This window comes from Microplitis mediator, chromosome 1, assembly GCF_029852145.1.
Source record: "Microplitis mediator isolate UGA2020A chromosome 1, iyMicMedi2.1, whole genome shotgun sequence".
In the NCBI taxonomy this organism is placed as follows: Eukaryota; Metazoa; Arthropoda; class Insecta; order Hymenoptera; family Braconidae; genus Microplitis; species Microplitis mediator.
Genome location: NC_079969.1, coordinates 20,283,808 through 20,305,503, shown reverse-complemented (window position 1 = coordinate 20,305,503; position 21,696 = coordinate 20,283,808). Strand labels below are relative to the sequence as shown.

The 21,696-nt window shown below is 37.7% G+C and overlaps 1 protein-coding gene across 1 annotated transcript; it reads left to right on the top strand.

Moving 5' to 3' along the window:
• Positions 1–362: 362 nt before the first annotated feature.
• LOC130673342 (uncharacterized) lies at positions 363–869 on the top strand. The gene has a single exon (XM_057478324.1). It carries the CDS (start codon positions 363–365, stop codon positions 867–869), a length of 507 nt encoding a protein of 168 aa, XP_057334307.1.
• Positions 870–21,696: the final 20,827 nt, after the last annotated feature.

Genomic DNA, 21,696 nt, shown 5'->3' with positions numbered 1-21,696 from the left:
TCGCAAAGACTTTGCTGATAAAGTATACACAAAGTCAGTACTATTCACACGAGCTAAAACTATTGAAATATGGTGATTCTCTACAACGAAATCATCGTCTCGCTAAATTGATTCCCTACGTCGACTACAATGGAGTACTCAGAGTCGGCGGTCGCTTGAAGAATTCGCTACTAAATGATGACCAAAAAAATCCAGCTATTTTACCAAGATCATCACGCTTAAGTACGCTACTAATAGAACATTCGCAGCAGAAAACGTTTCATGGGGGAACTCAATGGACTCTCGCTGATCTACGGAAATCTGTCTGGATAGAAGGTGGGTGTGTTCCAGTCAGGTCTTACATTTTTCACTGCGTCGTATGCATGAGACATAGAAGTGTTTGTGCACAACAATTAATGGGACAATTGCCATCCGCTCGTGTAAGACCATCTAAAGCATTCTTACACACTGGAATAGACTACGCCGGGCCAGTAACACTGAAGACATTTCAAGGTCGAGGTGCGAAAACTTGTAAGGGTTGGATCGCTGTATTTGTATGTCTCGCTACGTCCGCTATACATATTGAAATTGTCACCGATTACTCTACTGACGCTTTCGTCGCAGAATTTGGAAGATTTACTAGTCGGAGAGGCGCCTGCAGTACCCTATACTCGGACTGTGGTACAAATTTTGTAGGAGCAGACGCCACGCTAAGAAGAGAATTCGCAGCAGGATCGAGACAGCTAAAGGAACTTCAGCATTTACTCGCTACTGATGGCACAGACTGGAAGTTCAACCCGCCAACCGCTCCTCATTTTAGTGGCAAATGGGAAGCAGCCGTTAAGTCAATCAAGTTCCATCTTATTCGAACTATTGTGAATCGCTATTGACTTACGACCAACTCGCTACAGCGTTAACACAGATTTAAGCTGTGCTAAATTCAAGACCAATTGCTTCGCTATCCGAAGATCTGGAATTAAGATGTGGAATTGTTACAATGCTGTAATGGATGATTTGAATCGTTCCAACAGTCCATGTGAAGGTTGAAATGCTGGATTCAACACCCGTGTTGGTCAACCTCACCCTGTTATGGCAGGATTCATAAAATTGCTGAAAGATGAGCAAAATAAGACTGAAATTTTGATGAATCAAATTCAGACTGGTCTTGATGTTATTGGTGGACGTTTGAAAGCTTATCAAAATTATTTGAAGCGATTGAAACGAATCGCTTGTGATTATTATGTTGACAAAAAATTAGAGCATTTTAATAATATCACTAAAGTATTAGCATCTCAAAGTTATATTTAGTTTAATTCTCATGATATTGACTGATAATTTAGTTACTCGACATCGTATTGATATTGATATTATATTATTATCGAAAGTATTATTTATATTAGAATTTATGTAGACCATCGATTAAATTTTTATTTATTTATAATTTGAAATACAATAACTTGCTCTAAAAATTTCTACTTTAAAATCTTCCTAAGCTACAAGTTTATGCTCAGACGTGAAAATTGTCTAACACTCAAAATTTTTAATTAATCTAAAAGTTATATTAAGCTTAATTCTAATGAAATCGACTGATACTTTAGTTATTTGACATCGTATTGATATTATTATTTGTTTATTATACTCTGTCATTTATGTTTTTCTTAATGTGGGACTGTTTGTCATTTGCTGGTTTTGTCCAGTTGTTTAAAAACATTATAACAGTATTTTTTGTAATTCTTAATTGTGATAATTTTGAGTTCAATGTATTGATAGTCATAATGACTTTCACGTATTTTGGAATGACTATGTAACTTCAATTGATTTAGATAATAAATGTTGCTATTAAGTTGTTCATTACTCAAATATAGATCCAAGTTTGTCAAAAATAAAGTGTTCATATTTTAATAATAATGTTTGAGTTATTGATATTTATTTTTTTATTGTTGCGAAGTCGGGTTTCATATTTGTTTCTTCCCGTGTTGTAACTAATTGCTGTCATTGTTATATATTTTGGGGATAAATTGTCAGGGATGAATTGTCTTGGGACGAAAACGCAGTGGACCCATACGAACTATACAAAAAAGTAAAACCAACATCTTAGAGTAAACATTACGAAGTGGATCCCCTGAAATTTAGCATGAAGCAGTTTTAAATATAATTTAACCTTCAAAATTTTCAAAGTAATCTCGATTGAGTGAATTAAAAACAATTTTATTTGACTATTTTATTTTCTTAATTAATTTCATTAGTAGCAAGATATAGAGTAATCTGCATTATAAACATATACTCTTAAAATTGAGAGGTTAATAAATTTTTCTCGGAAATGTTAGAATGATTTGATTTCCAGAGATAGACACGAAATAAAAGCATTTCTTCCAGTTTCAGATGGTTTTACAAACCTCAGAAAATTTCTACGACCTTTGCTGTTTCAGGATATTGTACATAATCCGACTTGATACGACGATTAAATCACAAATAACGTGCATTAGCAATGAGAAGAAGTTATGGTTGTGAATTTTCAACTTCCCGCTAAGAAAATCGACGATTTTCTAAAAATTCGTGAAATTATTGGTTTTGACCCGAATTTCAAAGACCAAGTTTTCAGCAGACGTCAACTATTAAAGGTCCTAAGATGCTATTCGGACATTTTCAGAGAGATGGACGTATATGTGTGTGTGTGTGTGTGTGTGCCCGTATGGAAAAGCCATATAATGAAAAATTACAATCAACAACATATGAAAAGTACACTAGTCACAAAAATTGAGGGATATAAAATAAATTCTAAATTTTTTGGTGTAAAATGAGCGAATTAATTTAGAGGATCTGGTGCAGGTGATGGTAATTTTAACAACTAAAAATTACACAACTTTTTATGAGAAATTTTTTTTTTTATTGGTTTCAAAATTTTCCCTTTCGGGTTACATCCGGACTTTCCGTCCACAAATACATAAAACAAAACAAAAACTAACAAAAATTAACAGTACGTAGACCTTCATATTACATAAAAACAATTCCTTATACCTATATCCTTGTCCTATAACACACTCTTTTACAATTTCCATCCTTCCATCCTTTACAATTTTCATCCTTCGTCCTTCACACTCGGGGCAACAAGAGAAAAAGAAATTTCAAAGAAAAAACTCTTTTTGCCTTTTCTCATTCCTCCATTCCCTCACACGCATCCCGTGACCTCCGTTTCCATTGCTCTTTTTCTAACTATCCTCCCCTCCTTCTCCCCTCAACCTTTCCAGATCTTTAAGCCACTCTTCCCCTTGCCCATCCTCTCCTAACACTTCTTTCCTCATCTCCTGCCACCCTCTCTCTACCCCGAAACCCGAACATACCTCCCACACGTGTTCCCAAGTCTCTTCCTTATACCCACATACCCTACATATCCTTTCTTCCTCATTTCCCCAATACCTACCCCCATTCATCCCATCCCCTAGCCTGAACCTCGCTACCCTTCTCCACCTCTCTTCCTTCCAGCCCCTCTTCAAATACCCCGGAATCCCTATCCCCTTAATAAACTTATACTCTTTATTTCCCTTCGAATCCCTAATCTTTTCCCATCTATCCTGCCACTGCTTTTTCCTATCTACTTCTATTAGCCTTTCCCCTCTCATTTCTCCCCTCTCCCATTTCTCCTCTACCTCTGTTAAGTGCCATCCTCTTTTCTTATAATAGTCCCTCCTCTCCCCTTCCCACCCCTTTACTCCTTTTCCCGCTTTCACTATTTTCCTCATTTCTAACCTACATCTTCGCACTAACTCTCCTCCTTTTCCTTCCTCTATTCTTTTTTCATACCCCCAAGCTCTCATTCCTGCCCTTACCATGATCTCATCCCTGCTTAGCTCTTCTCTGACCATATATCCCGGAACCCTCCTCGACACCCCTAACACCCATCCCAAGTACCTTTCCTGCAGGTTTTCCACCACCTCCCTTTTTTCCCACCTCCAGATTTCTACTCCGTAACTCACCACCGACCACACTAATTTATCAAACAGCCATACCCTTCTCCCCCCAGTCATTACTGAACTTTCTTTTTCCTATTCCCCAGATCTGTCCTAACACACTCGCTCCTTTTCTTACTCTCTCTCTCTCTCACATGTTTCTCTTGATTCCCATTTGCTTTAAAAACATACCCTAAATACACATACTTTCTCACTTCCTCTATCTCCTCTCCCATCCATCGCCAACTAACTTTCCTATACCTACCCCCTCCTTTCCTACACCTCATGATTTTCGTCTTCCCTGTATTGACTTCTAACCCTTTTCCTTCAATGTATCTCTCCAGTGTCCCAATCATTCCCCTCATTTCCCCCTCCTCCTTTGCCATCAGGACCACGTCGTCCGCATACGCCAAACCATACACCTTTTTCCCTTCTCCCAGCTCTACTCCTCCCCATCTTCCCTTTTCTAACTCCTCATCCATATCCGACAAAAACAGCACAAACAAAAGGGGACTCAGCGGGCATCCCTGCCTGACTCCCTTCTCCGTCCAAAACTTCTCTCCGCTCTCCTTTCCCACTCTCACCTTACTAACCGTCTTACTTAACACTACCTCACCAGTCCTTCCCTAACCCCCCTTTTCCTCAAACATTCAAATAATTTCCTCCTATCCACCGAGTCGAACGCTGCCTTCAAGTCTACAAATATCAACATCAACTTCCCTTCATCCTTCCTGACCTCCTTATTCATCAAATAATTTACCACATATATGTTATCTATCGTTTCCATTCCTTTCCTAAACCCAGCTTGACTCGGTGGTAGCAACCCCTTTTCTTCTACCTCCTCTCTCAATCTCTTCTCTAGCACTCCTACATACACCTTATACGCAGTCTGAGTCATCGTCACTCCCCTATACTCTTCCACTACTTTGCCCTCCCCCTTTTTCACTATTGGTATCACCAACCCCTCCCTTCAACCCTCTGGCCACCCTTCACCCCTCCACACTTTATTACATATTTCCCATAACGCTACCACTACTTCCTCTCCCCCATACCTCCACACTTCATTCGGTATACCATCCTCCCCCATTGCTTTCCTATCCCTCAAACCCTTTACTACTTCCCTAACCTTGTCACGATATTTAAATATCGCGGCATCTTCGCATTAGGTCGGAGAGGGGCAACAGACGGCAGCACACGCTGCTCAACACGTCTCATATATTATTATTATTATCTTACTATTATTATTATTATTTTATGTATTATCTTATTTTATTTACTGTGTTTCTATTATTTGTCTAATTTCCTAGGTAAAAATTGCGTTCAACTCAGTAAAATTTACTGAATGTTATAAACGGTAAAATGGGTTTTATATACGCTGGAATAAATAATTGCGTATTTATTTATTTGAATTATTTACTTACTATTATTATTATTTTGGTTGGTTGACGCATGCGCGGCAACGCAACAGTTGGCCTTAGTAAATTTATTTATTATAAATAAATTTACGGGGTTTATAAATAAAACAATGTGAGATTTATTTATAAAATTATATTATTAAGTGGCTCTGAAATATGGGAATGGCCATTTAATGTCGGGAATGGACAAATTACATGCCAAACAAGTCATGCATCATGTTGGTGTAAATGAGCAAATTAACATGCGACAGGTATATTGCTCCATTGGTTGAAAGGAGAAAACATTATAAGAGTGCGCCGGCCGAGGTGCCGGCATGGGACTCACGTGCTGCCATGGTCAGACGTGAATAAGCAATTGTAAGAGCAAGGTGTGTTGCTGTTGCCGTAAAATTTTTCTTTGTTGGGACGCCATTTGGCAATTATTGAAATTTGTAAAGTGTATGGGACACTTGGCAATCAGAGTTGATTTGAGTTGTCGCAATAATTATTGCCAAATTAATAATTGAGACCAATGGAACCTGTACGCATTTTATATTACAACGGAGACTGTAAGTACCTGTGTGCTATATACATTGGCGTGTAATTTGTCCCGCGTATGTGGCCATTCGTATATCTCTCACGTGTGAGTGAGAGAATGAGCAATACTTATAGTAGATTCCAATATATATATATATATATATATATAAATATATATATATATATATATATATATATATATATATATATATATATATATATATATATACTTGTCATGAATAATTTTAATGAATAATGGATTTAAATGATAACCTGTAATAAATTTACCCTGAGATAGAAAATGAAGGTCACATGTATGGATGATATGCCTGTGGAGTGATTTTTACGGGTTATTATTATCATATCAATTGATATTTCGATAAAATTTTTCTCAGGCTATATAGCGTTGCCTGGAGTCTGAAAATCGTTTTTTTTTAGAATTTTTGTATTTCGCTTGTTTAATTCGTAGTCAGTTTTTAATTTGGCTGATTTAGCAAGGCCACGATTATTATTATATTTCTTTTTCTTTTATAAAAATAAGAAAAGATGATATTTAAACATTGCGTTTTTATCAAGTTTATCTTACGGCTAGCGTACGTTCGTTAATGTTAAGGGGTAAGTTGGGTAGTTTCTTATTAAAACTCATTTACATTTTAAAAGTGAGGAATTTAATACTCCTTATGTGAATTTTTCTTAATAATTTATACACTGAACCTCGGTAATTTCAGAGTTTATCATTGAAAATGTATTTTAATCACCAACATGTCGAGATTGCTGGTCCTGGATTGGATCTTTCACCGGTTCTACTAGACTATATTTTAATTGAGATACAAACTCGTTGGTACTTGGATTCGAATCCAATCTTTCTGTTCATTTCCAATCAATATGAGATTGATTGGATACATTCGATTGCACCAACGTTGGCCCCGATAAGCGCTGATGGTCGTGCTCTTACCTTATTAGAGATAATTGGATTACAGACTTATGGATATAAAATTTCTGTAGGGAAATTCTTTAATTCTTTGAAGTTACTATTTAATTTTTTTAGTATGTCGTGACCAATTTACATTAGTACTTTACGGATGATGCTATCATTGGTGATAGTTATTTGATGAAAGTTTTGAGAGATATCCGCAACATTCGAGGATGAAGGAATGGTCTACGCCTGTTAAATTCCAGTTTAAGAGATTCTTCCATCGCCTGGCTATTTAAAAGGCGTTAATGTTTTAAATTTAAAAGAATAAATTTTGAGTGAATTCCAAGAATGTCCTTCAATTTATTTTAATAGGATTTAAGAGTGAATTTATCATTTTATTCATAAGTTTAATTTTCTGTGATTTTAACAAACGCTCTCACAGTTAGCGCATCTTATTTTCGCTGACGGTGCGTTTACACGTTAAGTCGGGCATTCAGTCATCTGATTTGAAACTGGCACAATATGCACGTCTTACGGTCAAAAGTATAACCTTAGGGATTCCATTTATTATTTTGTAAGATCTTATTCCGAATTGATTTATATTTGGAGAATTTTTTGCGATTTAGGATCCCAGGATTCATACTTGTGATGTTATTCCTCGTGTGGTGTGCGTAATAATCTGTTACACGTAAGTTTTGGAGTGTTAAGTCGAGTTTAATTGTGATTGTAGTGTTACTTAATCTGTCTGTTCACCCAGTATTATTTAAGTCGGGGTTCTCTACCGGACTTGAGCTTTTCCTGGCATGGAGTAAACATTTTTGGAGGGAAAAGGACGAGGTATAACGGTGGGCCCTGGCAACTGCGTGTCCAGTTTGCCAAGAACCACAGTTAATTAATTTCCCGAAAATACTGATTTACTTAAATTTACTATTATTAATGATACTCATTTTATTCTAAAATCTGGTTCCAAAAGACGGGAAATGATTTCAGGAAGCAGGTACTCGTCCTGAGCCGGACACGCGACTGAAATAAACTTAAATAAAGGACTCTGGTGATAATTAAAGTTGAATACTTAATAGAAATGAAATTGACAAATTTTATTTAACCAAATTCCCATATGTACAGTTTCCCCTTTATTACTTAAATTTATAATCAATTTATTTATTTACAAGATGTCCAGCGAGTAATTTATAGATTCGGAACGCCTGGATATATTCGTTGTGAGCGGGAGCAAAATTTAGTGATGGAAATATTTAACCACGCTGAAGAGAGAGAAAATATGCGCATGTAATAATATAATTATATACATGGCGATCAAAGGGGTACACGACTTACAGGTGGGATTGGTCGTCTCTGCATCTTCCTTGGTATTTAGCAGCAAGTCCTGATGCTGGTGAAATCCACGGCTTGACGACGATGGTGGACGTAACTGACGCTTCGACGATGATGTACACCACAAGATCACTGACACCCTTTGGTTTTATACTTAACCACACAAGAAAACCTTGAACTCACTTGATTATATATATAATAGGCCCGTAAGAAATACAAGTTGCAATAAATTCAGAGAGAGTAGAATAAATTCGACCGATTAGCTAAAGCTCTCGAACTTGAGTGTCGTCTCGGATTGAATCGTTTTGGGTCGCAACCTCTTGTTGACCCCTCCTAATTATGCGCAGTGACCGAGTTATGGTCACCTGCTGCGCTAACTACCTCTTAGACTAGCGCCAAGACTCAGCCACACTCGCAAATCAGGAAAGACACGAGAGAGAGAGAGAGAGAGAGAGAGAACGACCAACGGAAACCGAGGCAGCTAGAGAGCCATACTCTCATGTCGTATTTTCCTGCTGCCCGGTTACAGAGGACTTGGATGATTGGATGGAGGACTGGATATAAATTTCCTGGCTCTTTAGGGAAGATGGGGATGATGAGCCAGAAGAGGAGGAATTCGAGGTAGCGGAAGAAAATGGGGCAATTCGGCCATCACCAGCGTTCGCTGGGTAACCGAAATGTTGTTACCACTTGCAAGTCAAGTTCAGCTGTCAGTTTTCTCTTTTTAATAAGAGAAAATGTGCTTAAAGATCGTGTGTTCCTTCTTTTAACCCAAAAATTCGTCCATTCCTTCAAATAATCGTATACAACTTGGATATGGTTAAATATGCAAGTGTATACGTAAAGAAAACTTGGTTTTCCCTTTGCATTTTGAATTTAGAGTTTTTTTTTTATTAATTACGGCGTAATTATCTGAATTCGCAAGGTAAATGTATAAAGCTTATAATCGAAGCGTGTGACTATCTGAGGTGAGTAACATTCTGAAGTTTGTTTTGGAAGAAAATTCCTTCTATTTACTGCTTCCGTTTTCTTGTTATAGGTGGTGAAAAGGAGTATTTTAAGGAGTTTCCATGGGGTTTAAGTTTTAAAAGGAGAATTGGGCAGAGAAATGACGTCCTGTACGAAAATTTGTCAAGGCTGCGACAATATTTGGCAGCGGCTGTTATCTGCGTTCGGATTCGCGCATACGCTGTGAAAGGTAACCGTTTAAAATAATTTGCTTTAGTTTGAAAAGTAATTTCGCGGTTTTTAACAGGAATTTACCAATTATCCTGTTTTCTATAATTTTCAGGTGATTTTAAATTTCTTCAATAGTTTAAATGTATAAATCTGTTATTAAATTTTCGTTCTTTTTCCAAAATTTATCTTGTAATCTTAAGTCTAGTAATATGTTTCCTAATTAATTTTTCTATTTCTCTTTTTAAAATAAAGTGGTGGTAAAATTGGAATCCTCTTTCAAGATAACCATGAATATGGTTTATTGAATACAAAAATTTGTAAATGTTTTCCAAAAGGCCCCCAAAATTATTTTGGGGTCAGTTTCTAAATAATTAAAAGAGGATTACTATTTTTACCGGCGAATTTAATTCAGTTATACATTATTCTTATCTTGTTTAAGATGATTAAATTGGGGCGTTGTTTTCGGAGAGGCGAAGTCCTCTTAAAGTACGAGTTGGAGTTGTTCTCCTGTTTGCAGAGAAAGCGACACGAGTTGGAGTTGACGGAGTTTCTCGGAGTTCGATGACCTCTGGTTGCGCTTGGGTTTGGACAGATTTTGGCTTGGAATCTGAGGTATGTTTGGTTTCTTTTACTGTCTTATTAAGTACCTCGACTAGCTGCTTGTTTTTCTTGTAGGTGAAGCAGCGCCTTTTGCTTGAGCAGATGAAACATTTGAGGATGACTGGAACGACGAGAATAACACACAAGACGACGAGGGCGGACATATTTCCCGCCGTCATGACTCGGTGAATGTCGTCTTCTTGATGGTGTAGTGAAATTTCAGACATCCGGTTGGAATTTATCAATTGTATTTAATGGGTCGATGTTCTTTCTGAAGAAAAATCCTGAGACCTCGAGCTCAGCTATTAAATTTGACGATAGCGCTTCCAAGGTTAAGTTTAACCTTGTCAAAGTGATATTCAGCTGAGTGATCTCCTCATCTATACTTTTAATTAAGTATTTTCCGTTTTTTATTATACATCTACCCCGAATATGGATCATCCCTGTTCCGTTGATGTAATAATCTTTATCAATTGGGTCTAGACATTTGAGACTTAATGTTTCTTCTTTACATGTCGAATAGGCCCAAGAGTTCGGTTGATTGAGCGTTATCCACGTGGTTTTGCACTCAGGGATAATGTGGATGTTGCAAGTTTTTGAAATGTCTTGCGTTGATTTCAGGAGCAGCTTCATTTCGCAAGCGACTTCTTCTGTATCTTCAGTAGATTGAAATGGAATGTCGGGGCGACACGAAAGATCTTCTCCAATATTTGTGCATTTGTTTTTATATTCGGAGTCTGCCAAGAAAAATCTTCGCAGACTTGGATCTGTAATCAAGAACTTTTTAGGTGGTAAGATTGTCAAAGTTTGAATTTTCCCGTTCACATTTTCTGGTTTTGGCAACGGTCTCATTTCATATGATAGCAGCGGAATCTTGTGGAACAGAGGCAGGGTTACTATAATAAGTAAGTAACCTTTTGCCCTCGCTACCTTTACTGTCGATAATGCTGACAAGGTTGAGATGTCAATCCTGTCAATCGGCTGAGGTGGATTTAAATCAGGATGTTTTCTCATGATATTGATAGTTGCTTTGTATAGTTGTTTCGGTGATATCGCTTGAGGAGAGAGTCTGCCGGCTTTGGCCTCTTCGATGATGGTCTCGGCCTCTCTCAGAACTCGTAAGTGGTTAGTGACGACCTCCAAGCGCTGATCCCCCAGCATGAGGACTTTTACCACATATGCGATTTTCTCCAATGAATTTAGAGTTGCGTTTATGAATGCGTGAGTGGCGTCTGCAAGTTTATTCATGTTGGACTGCATCTGTGCTTTGCTCTGAAGAATGGTATTGATCTCACTTTTGACGATGTGAGTGGCGTTTTGTACCAGGTGCACCATTTCTGCGTTATCTTGATACAACTTGTTGATTTCCTTAGTAATGTGTTCTTTATCTTCATAATCTATGGTCCCAAACAGTTCTCGGGAAATATCACTATGAAACCGAACCATGTAGCTCGCTGGTTCCGGTCAAGTGGCGGTGTATTCTGGTCTGGTGTATTCCGACCTGTATCTCGTTTAACATGTCGATTTTCAGATAATGCATGCAGGACCTGACGTCGATGATCTTGGCACAAGCAAGCATGGTTGAGTGTATACGGTCCAACTCAAAGGAGTACAGATCTACCAACCCTCGGACGTTAATGGAAGAGATGATGTACCAATTTTCTTCAATCAGGAGGATCTTCTTAAATGGGTCATACAGTAACCCTGGGTTGTCCATTAATGACTGGATGGTGATGACGTCCTTAGACTGGCTGCTCTCCACGATGATGATCAAGAAAATCAACAATGGTCTCATAGTGGTAAGAATTTCTCGGATCTGAAACAGAGAACTTTATAAAAGTTTAGCTTTGTGGTCGACAGCAGGTTTAGCTTTGTTAGGGTTGACCAATTTTCGGTTCCTTTTGTCATTCAGGTAAATAAGACTCCCAAATTCATTAATTTCGACAATTTCATGAGGCCTGGTGTAATAAACATCGAGTTCATTTTTCCTCGGCTCTATCAAAACATAAATGAAATCACCTACTTTAAAGGTTCTGGCATGCATGTGTCGATCATAACGAATTTCGGAATCCTGTATTGCCTTATTAAGACAATCAGCAGCGATTTCTCTAACTTCTGACAATCTTCCCATGAGGTCAGCGAGATAATCAGAATAAGTTTCGATTCTGGAATAATCGGGGAATGGGGTTGGCAATCGAGCTCTTCGACCAAACATCAACTCAAATGGAGTGAATTTGATAAAGGTGTGCACATTGATATTGTAACTCAACGCAGCAAGACCCACATATCAATCCCAGTTCGGATACCTATCTGAAATTACTCGCAGAAAGTCTATTAGTGGTTGATGGCTCCTTTCTAAGGATCCATTTGACTGGGGGTAGTAACCCGAAGTCGCTAATCTTTGTATTTTTAAAGCTTTTACAAGCTGTTGTATTATTTTCGAGGTAAACGACGTACCTTTGTCTGAGAGGATAACTCTCGGACACCCGTAATAACACATATATCGATCAACAAGGGCTTCAGCCACTGTGGTCGATCGGATATCGGGTATTGGAATCGCGGTTACGGCTTTCGAAAAGTTATCCTGAATCGTCAGGATATGGACGTTTCCACTTCTGGTCATAGGAAGTGGTCCTACGGTATTATATAATATACTTTAATTCGCGTGAGTTTGTTCTTCTGGCAAATTTCGCATTTTTGGATAAATCTATAGATGTTGTCCTTCATGCCGGGCCAATAGAATCTCTCGCGGATTCGCCAATAATTTTTCACGACGCCCTTGTGACCAGCTATAGGGCTGCAGTGGTTTTCTTCGATGATTGTATCGAGTAATTCTTCAGCAGGAACTTCTATACTACCTTCGCAGAGAGTTACCTCGATAGGACTATCGCCCAATTCTTGTATGAGATAAGGCTTTATGTTCAAATCGTCGACGTCATCCCGCTACGGATTCGTCATCTGGACAAGAATTTTCCTCGAGCTGTAACATCACTGCTTCTTTAATGGGTTTTTCGTTCGAGTTTGTCTCTGCCGGGGATCTTTCTTCGGGATTATAAGACAATCCTTCGGCGTATGGCTTAGAAATTTTATGCCGAACAACTACCGAGGATTTATATTCGCTTAATTTAGATCTCCATTTAATTTAGCGTCAGTCTGAATTTTCTTAAGGATTGCGTCGATGCGCCCTCTTTTGGATAAAGATTTTTTTTCGGGTGAGGAATCGGATGTTTCAGAATTTTCATCTGAAAGATCTGGGTGATAGAATTCGAATACCTCGAGCACTTGAGGTTCAATGTCAATTTCTGCCGGGTCAGATGTAGTTTTGATGACCATACACATCGCCTGGTTTTCGGCCACTGAAACAACGGCTTCGCCCATTAAGAGTCCTTCTTCAAGAGGGATCTTACGGAGGTACCCTTGTTTGATTTCTGGATTTACGACAGGTACCGACACAGAAATTCGCATACGGGGTGGAATTACGTACGAACAGGATGGCTTTACCCCAAGACTGAAAGACACAGGCCTGGAGGGTCGCGATGATAAATTCAGGGATTGGTGGTGATATGAAATTTCCGCTTGCTCTTTTTTCAGGAAGTTATTGCCCAAACTTCCGACACCATGGAAGGGTAAATTTCCATCACAAACATGAAATCGAATTTTCGAACCCAAAAGTTTCAATTCCACGGTACCAATCGTCTTTATAGAATGCCCATTCAAACCTCGGAGTAGCATCGTGTCACCACGATCTACTCTAATTTCGGGTTTAAGAGCAGAAGAGTTTATTAAACATACGTCCCCCCTGTATCTATGAGAAAACATTGTGATTCTCCGTGAAGTGAATTACACGAGTCAAAAATTTTTGGACCTGTCCCTAGGGACAGGGTATACTCTCCGTCAGGGTCGTCTTCCATTGTAAAAGGGATAGGACGGGTAGGTCGATTTTTAAGGACCAGCGTATTCCAATAAAAGGAAATGCCAGCTCGTTCTTTGATGAAAAATCCATTTCCAAGGATACCTAGGTAACCTCCTGGTGATCTAGGTACAACCTGAAAACAGACATCCACTTTAAAGACCTTGAGAGTCACAGTTCCGATTATTGGCATACTGCTGGTCGCTATGCCGCCCACTTTACCGCCGTTTTCGAGGTAAAAGATAGTATCATCCTCCAGAGCATCGATACAAAGGAGATTCAGGTCAGAACCTGTATCCAATAAAACTTCACAACCACCCTGGAAGAGGTCTGGAGACTTCATCCAGACTCTCGGTCCTTTACCGATTACTAGTGTGAGGGTTTGGGGCGCTGGAGGATTTTGAATTCCTTCACAGTTTGAGGCCTCTAATGGGCGCTTGGGGATTAGCGAGGCTCGCGGGGCATACTCGCAGTCGCCTCGGCCTGTCGAGCGCCCGTCAAGTTTAAATACTCGTCTTTGTTTTTCCTTAAGGCAGATTTAGTCACTTCACGGTGAGGACAGAAGGGACAGTCGCAACATGGAGCGTCTAATTTCAGATGCTCCAGTTTTTCAGTGTCAATGTCCACAGGGTCAAACGTCATGGTTTTTCTTCTGGTCGAAGAAGGTTCTTCTGTTCTTGATCGTGACGGGCTTTTCTTGTATGTTCGTGAAGTCAAGTCATCGTTACGAGTCTGACTACGTCCCCCTTTACTCGAGGTGTAAGCGTAAGTTAGATAATCTGCAGACGCTGCACTAGCGTCAGAGTCTACGCTGTCCTCGTCATCTGTATCATATTTACTCCGTCTGTGACGGTTTTGAGAGTAAGTAAATGTACGCCCTCTGGTTTCTCGACGATCGTCACGATCATCGTAATCCCGACGAGGTCTCTGATAATGGTCTCTAGAGTAACGTCTGTTATAGTCTCGGTCATAGTCTCGACGATCCTTATGAGGGTGACGGGGAAAATCGTTAAAATCGCGTTCTCGAGAAGGTCGCAAACATTCGTGAGTTCGCTCTTCTTTAATCGCTTTATACAGATCTTCCAAGGTTTTTGGATCTTTTAGACGCGCAAGCCATTTTGGAAGGTCTAGCAAAGCGGAATAAAGAAGATCAAATGCAACTTTTTCTTGTTGCGACATGATGGCACCTCGATTTTCCTCGGGTAATGCAGCTTCCAGGCCTTTTATCATCCTGGGTAACCTGAAATAAAAATCTTCAGTAGTTTCCCCGTCTTTCGGGGAAGCCGCAGCTAGACGTTTATGCCAGATAAGAGCTGGATCGCCATCACGAAATCTCTCACCCAATGCGTCAAGAAGTTCTTCAACGCTGTGGATCGGAGTATATTCAATGATACTTTTAGCGCGACCAGAGATTCTCTTTGCGATTTTTATAACAGACATATCATGGTGGTCTGGGGGGATGCAGGGTAACCAGCTTCGTACGATCGCGTCAAATTCTTTAAAATCTTGTTCGCAAGTTGGGCCTTCACCGTTAAACTTAGGTAGCTCCTGATAGAGCTCCTTGGCCACATCGTACTGAGTTGAAGGGGTGTTTGCATCGGGCAACGTGGCATCTAGCCAGATGACGGGTTTCTCGTTGTCTGACATTGCTGGACCTAAGCCGTGAACTGGAGGAGGCGTTAGATTTCTTCGTCTCCGATTTTGTTGATTTCGAGTAATGGTGACCACACCCTAAGGTGACGTGCGAAACGACGAAATTATAAGTCTCTGAGATCGGGATGAAAATTGCTGACTTAGTCAGAAAGAGCGAGAACGAGTTAGTTTCTACAGCTCAAAGCTGGAACGATAAAGTCGATGTATGACTTTTTGCTGACTCTGCGATTTGGTCGCGAAGTCGTGGACGGTGACTCAGGCGTTCCGCAACTCGATTCGAGGGGCGGAAAATGCTGAGTCCGCGATACGTGGAGTTGCTACCTGCTAAGGTGTGGCAAGTCCACGAAGTCAGGGCGTGGCACTTTACAAAAATGCCACGAAACTCAAAATTAAAAAATTTTTTTTTTTTTTAATTTCAAAAGTAGGAAAATTACCACAAAATCTATCTTTAGTCTTGAAATTGGTAGAAAAATGATACCTGTGGCTAAAAAAGAAGGATTTTTAATTTCGAAAATCCCACCGCTGCCACCAGTGTTCTTTATGTTATGTCCGCCGCTTAATTTTTAATTATTTATCCGGGATTTCTCCCTTTGGTAGCGATAGTAACTTTTGGACAAGCAGGTTGGAGGGTGCGGACGGCAATAAAGAATACGAGGAAGAAATTATCTTCCTATAATTTATTATTTACAGTAAATCTTTTCGAAAAGTAAGAACCCAAACGTCTTCGAAGAGATTGGTGCTCTTGTTTAAGCTAAAAATATTGTAACGAACGTGAAACTGATCTTTAAAATATTTGAATAGCTAGAAAACAAATGCGTTCTTTTCTTGTTTGATAGATGCGCGACTAAAGTCAGTCATATATTGACAACTAAACAGCATACGTCTTGTATCAATAAACTATATTGCTCTCTTGCTTTCTTTACTGCTGTTAATTGTGGTGTTGTTATTTATAATTTAAGTGTGTTATTATTGTAGTGTATAAGTAATATTAATTTAAGATACCAATCACTACAATATTTATGAATAATAGAAAAATAGTTCTTTCACCTACCTTTCGATGTCAATTCTTCTAGTGTGGCAGCTATTATCCCTCCAGAACTAAACAGCTCACTCGGCCTTCCTGTAGGGTTGGTAGAATGGGTGCGGCTGGGTTGGTAGGATGATATGTACTACTTTCGAATGAAAATCGAACGGCTTAAGGGATGAACTTGATCTTTTATTAAGTAATTAAGTAATTAAAAGAAAACCGTAACTGATAAAATAATATCCTACACGAAATTAATCAGCCGGATACGTATATCGGCGACGATTACTTATTGCCACATCGGAAGATTTCTGCAATAAGATTACGGGCTATCGACGCCATTTACGCGGACCAGGAAGTCAAAAATAAACCAAAGGCCCTGAGCCATGGTGCTCAGTCTTTCTATAAACTTTGCTTTGGCGATTGATGGGGAATTTTTAATTATCGTCATTGGTGGAAGGTGACGACAGTTTATTATTTATTCGTTTAACGTACTGCAGCTATTCTCCCACTATTCTTTGTCGCATAAAAGGTGAAAAAGTTGATGCTGCGTTTTCACGCGCTTGCAAAGAGGATCTCAGTAATAATTATATTATATAATTATTAAAATAAAAAAAAATTTATTTGGATATAACACCGCCAAAACCTTCGGAGAAAATAAAAGTAGTAGAAAATAAAAGTAGTAGAATTTCCAGTTCCCCTGACAACTCTCTGCCGGATATTTCACTAACTATTTTCAATTTTATCGTTTTCCGCAAAAACCTTCAGAGGAGATATCTTGGTATTCGAGTTTCCAGTTCCCCTGATACCTCTCTGCCTGTTGTTTGTTGAACTATTTTTAATTTTATCGTTTTCCGCAAAAATCTTCGGAGGAGATGTCTTGGTAGTTGAGTTTCCAGTTCTCCTGACACCTCTGCCTGATATTCGATAAACTATTTTATATTTAATCGTTTTCCGCAAAAACCTTCGGAGAAGATGTCTTGGTTGTCGAGTTTGCAGTTCCCCTGACATACTTTCTATTTTATACACACTCAATAATTTCTGACCACGATGGGAATTTGATTATCGTCTTCAACATAGTAAATCCTATAAACCGGTTTGTCCATTTTTAAAAATGTCCATTTAGTTAATTCCGTAAAAACATAAGTTCGTTGACTCGAATGTCCATTTATGTAGATTTCACTTGCATAGATGAGTCTTTATACGAATGTCCATTTACGTATTTTTCCTAAAATTCAATTGCACATTTTTTCGATTGTCCATAAATTAATTTTTACATGAACTCATATGTTCATTTATACATAAATAGTTTTATTTAATTAACCATCAATACTTTTGTACGATTATATTTATTTCTTAGATTATATTTGTTCATTAAGCCAATTTTTCATTTTTTTAACCATACAATTTTTTTAAACTATTTTTCTAGATTACCTTTTACATTTATTTCCTAAATTACATATTTTCGGTTATAAAAAAATTCATTCATTTATTTATACTTTTCTGAATTATACCAAATAATCATATTTCCTTGCGCAGGTATGTTCAAAAATAAAGTTTTTCTTCTTTTTAGTTGGCCATATGTACAGTTCTACGACTGCAATCATCATTGACTAATTTCACATATTACCATTTGTATTAATGCATATTTATACTTAAATTCTTTTATTGATCTTGCCTAAATTTTAAATAACCATTTTTATAAGTTCCCAAAAGAATTAATTCAAATGTCCATAAGTACAAAAGTACATTGAAACAAAAGCAACATAAGTAAGGATGAATTAATGCCGCGCATTGTATAATTGTGTAAGCTTATATATAACCATGTGATTTTTTTTAGTGGCATTATATATAATTATATATAATTCTGTATTGTTATATATAATTTTGTATAATTATATACAATTCGATATAAATCATATATAATTCGATATAATTATATATAATTCTACACTTATCCAAAAAATTGAAGGAACAAGAAAATTTTTTAAATTTTTTAGTGATTTTCGAAAGGCTGTATTTTTGGGAAAAATGATTGTATCGAAAAAACATAAAAAGCAAATTGGAGCTTGAAATCGCTAGTTTGAAGATCTTCCAGCAAAATAATTTTTTGAGCCACCGTTTTTGCGGAACCATAAGAAATAGCTCGAGACAAAATCTATGTTAATTTTTTGGTTTTGGTTTTTGGGTCTACGGGGCCGGGAAAATTTTTTTTAGAAAAATCAATTCCTGGCTCGTTTAGAAATTTTATTCAGCTACAATTTGCTTCTCTTTTGTTTATTTGTACAACAATTTGCTGCTGGGATATCAGCCTTATAATAAAAAAGGATCTTTTTGTCCTTGATTATCGATATCTCAGCAACTAATGGTCGCACAGTGATTTTGAGAGCAGCTTTAGAACTTGAATTAATACCCTACAAGCCTCATTTCCGGTTTAAAAAAAAAAAATTTTTTTCATCCGTAATATTAATTTGAAAAACCTACAAAAAATGGACTTTTTATGGTTTTTTAGTTATTCAACCGCTGCTTTAAAATTATTGATGGGAAGGGGAATGTTGCCAGGTGACTTTACAGCTTAATGTACCCCCAAAAGCCCTGGAAATTTTCAAATCGATCCATTGAACTGTTTGTCAAGGCCGATTGTTCAAAGTTTTACAAAACAATCTAAGGAACAAGTTTTGTTCCTTAATTTGTGTAATCATTACCAAAATGAAAAAATTTATTTTTTCTTTCATTTTTGCGTTAGTTATTCAGTAAATGGAAGGTAAAAAAAAAAAGAAAAAAAATCTCCAAAAACGAGATAAAACAAATTTTTTTACGTTTTACTCGGAGTTTTTGTCTTTTTTTTTTTTTTTTCGTTTCTCGAAAATTTTTTTTTACTTTTTTATCATAATGCTGATATCTCAGCAGCAAATTCTCGTACAAAGAAACAAAAAAAAAAACAAATTGTAGCTAAATAAATTTCCTAAACGAGTCAGGAATTGATCTTTCGGAAATAGTTGTTACGATGTTGGCATCGTACGCCTCCGGTTGTCATCGGGACAGAACTGTCACATGATTAGTGCGACAGTTCTGTCTATAAGAGAGCGCGTTAACGAGCTGCCGGTGCTTTTTCACAGTTAGCTAGCTTTGTCGCAGTCGGCTTTGGCTTTTGCTTATTGCTGTGCGTAGTAATTGACCTGTTCGCTGATTGTCATTACTACTTATTAATTTATTCTTAACTCATATTTGTTGGTAACTTGTCTAGTGTCAGTGATAATTAGTTAAGTAAATTATCCAGTATTTATTACATCACATTTGTTTGTAATAAATAATAACTCATATCTGTTGTTATACCGGAGACAGTTATTTGAATAAATTGGTAGAAAGCCCTGTACCGTTAAGTACGGTAACGATATTGATAAACCAGTGTGTGTGCGACGTGGCATAATAGTTTATTATTAGTTAAATAAATAATTAAACTATTTACTAAAACCAGTGTTAGAGTGAATTCACCTGTGTTTTCCCAAGCCCACATTAGACAATTAAGACTCTCCTTAGCTACTACATTTGGGTATCAGTATCACGGTCCAAGGAGACGATTTCCAAGGATCAACCAGTTGCCAGTCCAAGGACATCCAGGACTACTTCCATCTCTGAACTCAATCTTAGGCTAAGTACTAGTATTAGTTTAGAATTGTAAGGCTAGTTCGGGTTAATTAATTTATTGCTAAGGCATTATTAAATTAAATTCAATCAGTCAGAGTTTCATTCAGAGCTAGCGGGGCAAACTTTGACCCACTAACTGCACCCTTCCACCAGTAAGTGCAGGATAACGTACCCCAGCGTTACATAGTATATAACATACCTAGGCCAGTAAAATAAGAAAAGTCTCAGAGCACATGTAATTGCTGGCCGAGGCGAAGCCGAGGTTGACAAACATGTGGTCTGAGGCTTTCTTTTTTACTGGCCAAGGTGCGTATACTATTTTTCTGCTCGACGAAGCTGGAAAGTTGCAACTTCGTTCAGGGCAGCGGCTCGAAAGTTGCCACTTTCCGGCCGGAGGGCAGAAAAAAATTTTCCCGGCCCCGTGGACCCAATAACCAAAACCAAAAAATTTTGTCTCGAGCTATTTCTTATGATTCCGCAAAAACGGTGGCTCAAAAAATTATTTTGCTGGAAGATCTTCGAACAAGAGATTTCAAGCTTCAATTTGTTTTTTTTTTTTTGTTTTTTCGATACAATCATTTTTCCCAAAAATACAGCCTTCCAAAAGTCACTAAAAAATTCATAAAATTTTCTTGTTCCTTTAATTTTTTGGATAAGTGTAGAATTATATATAATTATATAAAATTATATATAATTTTTTTACTCGGGCGCTTGAATTACATCGTATTACACGATTTTTACATGCTATTCCCATCGGAGCTTCGATTTAAGAAAGAGTACACCAAAACTACACTTATTGTACACGGCGGTGGTTTTAGTGGGAATTTATATTTTACGCTTAAATTACACCATGTTATACGGTTTTTTACAGCGCACGAACTTCTTTAACGTGAAAATAACTATTTTACATACTAATTACACCAAATTTTTAAAAATTCGCTAGAAAACACAGACAAAACGTCGTAAAAACTCTTAGGAAACACAGTAGAAACCTCTTGTCATCATGGCAGACAAAACACCGCTCTTTACCGGAAAACACCGTCGAAACTCTGTTGATACGTCGAGTTTTTAGCGAGTTTGTACTGTGGCGCTTGAACCACTAGAATATACAGTGGAAACTCGATGGTAATAGAATGTAAAATGAGTGTCAGTAGATTAGTGTGAAACAAGGGTAATGTGAAAGTGAAATTTTCACAAACCCACCGGGTGATACACGTGAAATTCCGGTGCATTTTCAGTGTAATTCGGATTACACTAAGTTAACACTGAAATCCACGATGGAAACGGATCCGCCATGGACTATTTGAAGTTTTTCATAAAAAATATGTGATTATCCCTAATTAAAAACCTCAATCAAATCCGATTGAAACTCGATCGGATTTTAACCGTAATCAATCGGTTCAATTGGAGTTTTTTATCATAGATATTGATTAAACTATTTGTAATGTTTGGCCGTGCATGATTCATGTGCGATCCATGCTTAGTCTTGCCTGAATCATGCATGATCAAGCATAATTATGCATGCTGATCTTTTCCCGGAAAATTAATCGAAATTAAGTAAATAATAAAATAAAAAG

Coding starts and splice junctions, on each gene's coding strand:
- LOC130673342 (XM_057478324.1), top strand. CDS start 363: ATGAGACATAGAAGTGTTTGTGCACAACAATTAATGGGACAATTGCCA.